The 6,469-nt window shown below is 35.4% G+C and overlaps 2 protein-coding genes and 1 long non-coding RNA gene across 5 annotated transcripts; 2 read left to right on the forward strand and 1 right to left on the reverse strand.

Moving 5' to 3' along the window:
• The first annotated feature begins 343 nt into the window (after positions 1–343).
• LOC105223070 (putative gustatory receptor 28a) lies at positions 344–2,784 on the forward strand. Its single transcript, XM_011200676.4, has 4 exons — positions 344–1,448; positions 1,562–1,864; positions 1,953–2,576; positions 2,638–2,784. The coding sequence occupies exons 1-4, from the start codon at positions 1,128–1,130 to the stop codon at positions 2,746–2,748; spliced, it is 1,359 nt and encodes a 452-aa protein (XP_011198978.2). The 5' UTR covers positions 344–1,127; the 3' UTR covers positions 2,749–2,784.
• Positions 2,407–3,148, reverse strand: LOC109579340 (uncharacterized). Its single transcript, XR_002183824.3, has 3 exons — positions 3,026–3,148; positions 2,632–2,758; positions 2,407–2,543 (listed from the first exon to the last, which is right to left on the reverse strand). It is a non-coding gene; the product is annotated as an uncharacterized LOC109579340 (long non-coding RNA).
• A 778-nt stretch (positions 3,149–3,926) lies between these two features.
• LOC105223122 (U2 small nuclear ribonucleoprotein auxiliary factor 35 kDa subunit-related protein 2) lies at positions 3,927–6,269 on the forward strand. Of its 3 annotated transcripts, none has more exons than XM_011200750.4 (7): positions 3,927–3,973; positions 4,073–4,161; positions 4,228–4,945; positions 5,006–5,109; positions 5,276–5,420; positions 5,477–5,959; positions 6,023–6,269. In XM_011200750.4, exons 1-7 carry the CDS (start codon positions 3,960–3,962, stop codon positions 6,063–6,065), a joined length of 1,596 nt encoding a protein of 531 aa, XP_011199052.2. In that variant the 5' UTR covers positions 3,927–3,959; the 3' UTR covers positions 6,066–6,269. The 3 variants fall into 3 exon arrangements, with proteins under 3 accessions (XP_011199052.2, XP_029404883.2, XP_049302944.1); XM_029549023.2 differs by having other exon boundaries at positions 6,026–6,269; XM_049446987.1 differs by lacking the exons at positions 5,477–5,959; positions 6,023–6,269 and having other exon boundaries at positions 5,006–5,149; positions 5,276–5,414.
• Positions 6,270–6,469: the final 200 nt, after the last annotated feature.

Raw genomic sequence — 6,469 nt, forward strand, 5'->3', positions numbered from 1 at the left:
GTTTGTATGGCAGTTATATGCTATAGCGGACTTAACAACTTGATCGGAGAGCGTACCGTTATATAGGACAATAATGACAACAACAACAATAATCAATGCCATATTGGGCAAATATACCTTGTCAAATAAAAGAGTTTTCCAGATAAGAGCAGTTTTTTGATCGATCAGTTATTAAGGCAGCTATAATAATATAAATGGCTGATCGGAACAATATATTTGGACATTATAGCTTCGCCTTGGACAATAATCTATGCCAAATTTTGTGAAGAAATCTTGCCAAATGAAAATGTTTTCCATATAAGGGCATGATGTTCAGTTTGTATGGTAGCTATATGCTATAGTGGATATGCATCGTCGGTTCGGACAAATGAGCAGATTCTTGGAGAAAATAATATCTACAAATTTTCAGATCGATAACTCAAAAGCAGATACTAAGTCGCGTATGTAGACAGACGGGCATTACTAAATGCACCCAACTTGTCAAGCAGATCTAACTTTTAAAGGGTTTCCGAAGAAATATTAAACAATAATATTAAAATAATAAAATTAATTTGACTTACCTGAATGTGTGTATATGAGTAAGCGTATTCCACAATATTTTTGTTGGTGCAAATTGTGTCACAATCCAATAGTCATTTGTTCTATTGATAGCAATTGTAGCTTATTGCGGCTGTAACGAGCCATCATTCACTTCGATTACGGGCAATGTCCTTTTGACGCGTTGTAGCATGTAAACTCCCTTGACCGCTACCATACACTAATCATATTTGTCGGAATTGACTGTGACTGTGCGGCACTCCTACATACCCCCGAGCAACCGATACTTCATCAATGACGCGTCAATACAACAATAACGTTATACAATATTTATACAATTAAACTGAAAGGACATGCAAAAGAAACTCGGAAGTATTTCAGTAACAATACGGAATTTCGCGACAGTAATCAACAAGTGCGCGACGCTTACGGACGTTTACTAAGCATTTTATTATCGTCTTCCGGTTGACATTGACCTATAAAAGGTGGTTATTTGAGAGCGCAATACAGACACCAACTATATAAACAAACATATAATCACTGTGCGCGCATACTAAAGGAACGGTTTAATAATACAGTGCACTTTCATAATGGCTTGGCAGTTTTTGAAACGTTTACCGCAATCGGATAGCATTTTACAGTCACTTCGACCGTTAGCGTACATATCTCTGATTGGTTTAGCACCATTTCGTTTGAGTGTTAGCAAGGAAGTGCGCACTTCGGCTTTTTCTCTTGCTGCTGGTATTTTGCACTTCTTCTTCTATGTGCTGTGTTTTTTTCTATCGCTACGCGAAGGAGACTCCATCATTAGCTACTTCTTCCAGACTAGCGTAACGCGTTTGGGCGACGCAACACTCTCTTTAAGTGGCATAATTGCAATGGTGATGATTTTTAGTTCCATTTTCTTTAAGGTAAGAGAAATATGAGAAGAAAAACATTGGTTTAACACATTTTAATGCTATATACATACATACACATATATGTGTACATACATACATATATATAAAATGGTGTATACTTACAGCGCAATTTACTGCTCACAATCATACAAAACTGTTTAGTGGTGGATGGGATATTTTTGCGTTTGGGACTAAAGCTTGATTATCGCAAAATACTGATGTATTCATTTGTTACTTCGCTAGGATTATTGCTGTTCAACTTCGTTTACTTATTGGTCAGTTATATGCTATTGCGCTCGGCAGAGATATGGCCATCATTTGTAGTTTTTACCACATTTGCCTTGCCACATTTAAATATCAGCATTATGGTCTTCAAATTTCTATGCACCACGCATCTGACACGTACACGTTTTAGAATGATGAATGAGGTATGTACATAACTGTTTGATATAACAACACTTTATCTCTACATTGTAGCTTTCACACATTAAACTTATATTATTTTTTATCTTATAGGTGCTACAGGATATACTCGACTCTTGTGTTGAGGAGCGCGATGCAGTTGTGCTCTCACCAATGCACTCAGTAATACATCTACATAGTACCAATAATATGGCATCACGGCATGCTCCATCGGTTGTTCAACCCACAGCTACGCCACGCACACGTTACAGCGTCACTTCCCTTGTACGTCGCAATCCTGAAGGAGCGCTCAAGCAAGTCAGCAATGTGCATAATCTACTTTGCGACATATGCTGCACAATCGAGGATTACTTTAATTATCCAATGCTCGCCATTATAGCTATTTCATTTCTATTTATTCTATTTGATGACTTTTACATATTAGAAGCGGTCATTACGCCAAGTCGTGTTGACAAATTTGAAGCCGATGAATTCTTCGCATTTTTCATTACCCAAATGTTGTGGTATGTGGTGATAATTTTGTTAATTGTTGAGGGTAGTAGCAAAACCATTAAGGAAAGCAATAAAACAGCAGCTATTGTACATAAAATACTAAACATATCTGAGGAATCGGCCGTACATGATCGTCTGTTGCGTTTGTCGTTGCAATTGTCACATAGACGAGTTGTGTTCACAGCCGCCGGACTATTTAATTTGGATCGTACGTTAATATTTACAGTGAGTAGAACGGAAGTTGAATATTCGAATTAATGTAAAACTTATATTCTCTCACCTGCAGATTTGTGGCGCTGCAACTTGCTACCTCATAATTCTCATACAATTTCGCTATAATCCGACACACTGGGATCGTTTAAATACGTCATCCGGAACAGTTTTAGCTTCAGGATAATGTAATGTGCCTAAAGAAGATATGAAACAACGTACAAATCGGTTTATGTGTGAACAATATTGAATTTAAAATATACTTAAGTGTACACATTGATTAAATTTATATTTGTGAATTTGTACACACACTTCCTCGCAATTTATTCTAAAATAATGAATATATATTTGCTTTAAATGTCAACGGATGCATTTTGTTTGTTTCCGAAATGATTAAACCAACGTATTTTATTTGAAGTGGTTTTTCTGCTATATTAATCATCTCTACAAAATGAAATACACACCATTTAACCATATGTAAATAGCAGCGATAAATTTTCAGTCTTATATTATATTTAACGTAACACTTGATAATTAATTTATACCGTAAAATTTAAAATTTCACAACTTCACTAAGTTTTTAACCTACACTGTTGAAATTCCGCACAAATTTATTAATTTGATACTTCATTTGGCAACTACTTATCCCCGTTTCCGTTATGTTTCATATATTCCAAGCCGTTTGGTTGCCAACTTTTGAATTAAAAAAAAAACACCAAAACAGTTTCTTGACAAAAAAACCAATGTTTTAACAATCAAATTGAATTGTGTTTCTGTTTTTTTATAAAAATTTTATTTAGCAAAAGTAAAAAAAAAACATTTAAAGCGTAAGTAAAAAAATTGAATAGCATAATGTTTTGGTCACTGATTGACCTCGCCAAATCGAAGGAAAAAGGTCAAAAGTAAACAAAGGTTGTTGACTTCGTTTGGTAAACAAAGGCGGTGGATTTGGCTAAATATAAACAAAAGGGTCATTGACCCCATAAGATATAAACAAAGAAGTAATTGACCCCTTAACACAGAAATGGGACTGCTATAAAAAGTAATTTGGTACATCTGAAAATACGTGCTTTCATCCTTGCAAGTTGCTGGGGTAAAATATTCCTTTGCACCCGAACTTATCCCTTCCTTATGTGTTGATAAGAATATCAACTTTTTAAACCCCGTTAAGTGTAATGTTTTTCACAAAAAACGGTTTTCTTGAGTGCCGCCAGTTTGCCGATCAAAGTCCTTTGATTATTATCACCATCTAAAGCAAAATCTATATTATTCTTTCTCTGCTTCAAGCGTGCTTTTTTTATTAATTTTACTGTTTGGGGCGCCATCTATGTGTTGAAAAAGGCAATAAATATTAATCAGCTGACTTTGATAGCTCATCTGAAAGAATTATTTACAAAAATGCCGGGTAAAAGGTAAATTACATTTCACTTTTAATAATTTTTTAAATAAATTAATAAAACAAAAGCATTATATTTAAAATTATAATTTATTAAAAATTAACACTTAATTAGGAGACCGTGGCGAAAAGAATTGAAAAAACAACAACGAAAACGCAAAAGACGAAATGCTGCTATTACACGCGATCGACTGTTGGAAGAGGGTATGTAAATGCCTATTAATACATTGATATGGAACTTAATTTAATTAAAACAATTTTAATACATAGAAGAAGCAAGGAAACTCAAAGATTGTGCCTATCAACAGTTTTTACAACAGCAAGCGCTGCTTGAAGCACAGAAATTACGCGAAATTGAAAGACTGCATGACGCAGAAGAAGAAGCTTGGCTTAGGCGTGACCTATTAGCTCATCGCCAATTCCGCCTACAGCAACAGCAACGTGCCGCAGCGGAAGATGCTATACGCGTAAAGCAAGAAAAGGAGTTGATAGCGAAGTTAGCAGAGGAGCAAAGGCGACGTGACGAACGTGAAAAACGTGAGGCGGCCGCTGCTGCTGAATTTGAGCATATGATGAAATGTATGGAAACATTTCTCAATAATGGAGGTGAGCCACCAGCAGAACTACGTCGTATGGTAGAATCACGACCCGGACAGAAGTTATGCGCCTTATATGAACGTACAAATTGCTGTCGTTATGGACCGTCTTGCATTAACAATCATCGTCGGCCATTACTCTCCAATATCATTGTGGTGCGTCACTTTTTTATGCATCCCCTGCTGGAAGAGGAAAACGAACACCAGGAATACGCGAATGCTGATGGCAACCTGGAGCTAAGTGAACAAGATTTATTTGAAGCCTACAATGAATTCTTTGAAGATGTTGTGCCGGAATTCGAAGAGTTCGGCTATATACAGAATTTTCGGGCAATACGAAATATACTGCGGCACTTGCGAGGACATGTGTTTGTGGAGTATATAGAAGAAAGGTGAGTCTTATTGCAATGATATTTGTTAATTTATTGTTTTGTTTATTTTTTTATATAAAGATCTGCTCTAAAGGCTTTTATAAAGCTGCAAGGACGTTATTATGCTGGAAAACAACTAAATGTTGAATTTGCAAACATACAGACGTGGCGCAGTGCAATTTGTGGTACGTGAAGCAAAACAGCTTAAGCCGACATGTTAGGATGGTATCCTTTTGTAAAGAAAAATTACCGAACATCTTATGCAAATACTGCATAGCAATATTGTTCATTTAAACATGTTTATATTACTAATTTTTCCTTAACACTATTTCTATTTTTTAAAAACAAAAGGTTTATCACATTCACGTAAATGCCTCAACGGCAACAAATGTCATTATTTACATTTGCTTAATAATCCAGACAATAAGTACAACACACCAATGGTTATTAATAGAACCCCCACTATTAAAGCCTATATGGCCACACCCTTATTGAGGTATTTTATAAAAATTTAACCCAAAGCATTGTTAAAGTATTTGCCACATTTTGCAGCTGGAATGCGGTGACAGCAAGCGATGTGAAGCAAAGTTCGCGCAATTGGCGTTGGTCCGAGAGCCCTGAAGTGGAGGTATCAGCAGCGAGAGATGCGCCGGAGACAAATAATACCGAAACTAACAACACCAAACGTAGATGTAGTAGTGAAGTTAAAGATATCGATCATATGAACGCTGAACAAACCAGTGGCAAGAGTCATGGTGATAAAAAGCATAAGCGAAAAAAACATAAACATGAACGAGATAAAGCGCATAAGAAGCATAAACGGAAACGCGCGCACAGTTCCGACAGCGTTGACAGTGACGATGAACACCGTGGTAAACGCCAGAGTAAACAGAAAAGCCAAAATTCACGATCTTCGTCGTCGTGTTCAACTTATAACGATGACAGCGGTAAGCATAGACGATCTACTGTAAAGGCTCATAAAGAAATAATGAACAAAGACGAAAGTCAAAGTCGCTCAAAGGCAAGAGATAAAAGGTACAACTTTGTATTTTTTTTTATAAAATATGTTAAAAATTTTCTTTTTATAATATTAAAAAGTAGTTCAAAAACAGAGGAAAGAAAAAAGTCGACAATTTCGTGAGCTTGATAGCTCTGCACCGTAATATTTATTACTTAGTTAATAACTGGTGACACCAGTGTACGTAAATACAAAAGAATATGCAGCAAAAGTTGTTTCCGGTTTAGTAAGGATTTGGACTTATTTATAAGCACTGAATGACAGTAACTTGGTTTCCAACTAGATGCTTTGTCCTGGCTGCATTGTAGTTGTAAGGTATGATAATATAATATAATGTACTGAAATAAGATTCTAGAAATTTTCAAAATGTAGTTGTAAAAAATGTGTTGCATACTTTTAGGAGTTTCATGTTAAACCAAGGATTTTTTAATTCTACAATTATTAAAATAAATAAAAACTCTAAAAACATTAAAAAAAAATACATATATGTTCTATAATATATACTTATATGTATATGTACATATGTA

Source organism: Bactrocera dorsalis, chromosome 1 (genome assembly GCF_023373825.1).
Source record: "Bactrocera dorsalis isolate Fly_Bdor chromosome 1, ASM2337382v1, whole genome shotgun sequence".
Classification (NCBI taxonomy): Eukaryota; Metazoa; Arthropoda; class Insecta; order Diptera; family Tephritidae; genus Bactrocera; species Bactrocera dorsalis.

Excerpts from the sequence above, each read along its gene's own strand:
- LOC105223070 (XM_011200676.4), top strand. The coding sequence starts at position 1,128 with ATGGCTTGGCAGTTTTTGAAACGTTTACCGCAATCGGATAGCATTTTA. Across the intron at positions 1,449-1,561 it reads TTAGTTCCATTTTCTTTAAG|CGCAATTTACTGCTCACAAT; the intron begins GTAAGAGAAATA and ends GTATACTTACAG. Across the intron at positions 2,577-2,637 it reads ATCGTACGTTAATATTTACA|ATTTGTGGCGCTGCAACTTG; the intron begins GTGAGTAGAACG and ends TCTCACCTGCAG.
- LOC105223122 (XM_011200750.4), top strand. Across the intron at positions 4,162-4,227 it reads CGATCGACTGTTGGAAGAGG|AAGAAGCAAGGAAACTCAAA; the intron begins GTATGTAAATGC and ends TTTAATACATAG. Across the intron at positions 4,946-5,005 it reads GTGGAGTATATAGAAGAAAG|ATCTGCTCTAAAGGCTTTTA; the intron begins GTGAGTCTTATT and ends TTTTATATAAAG.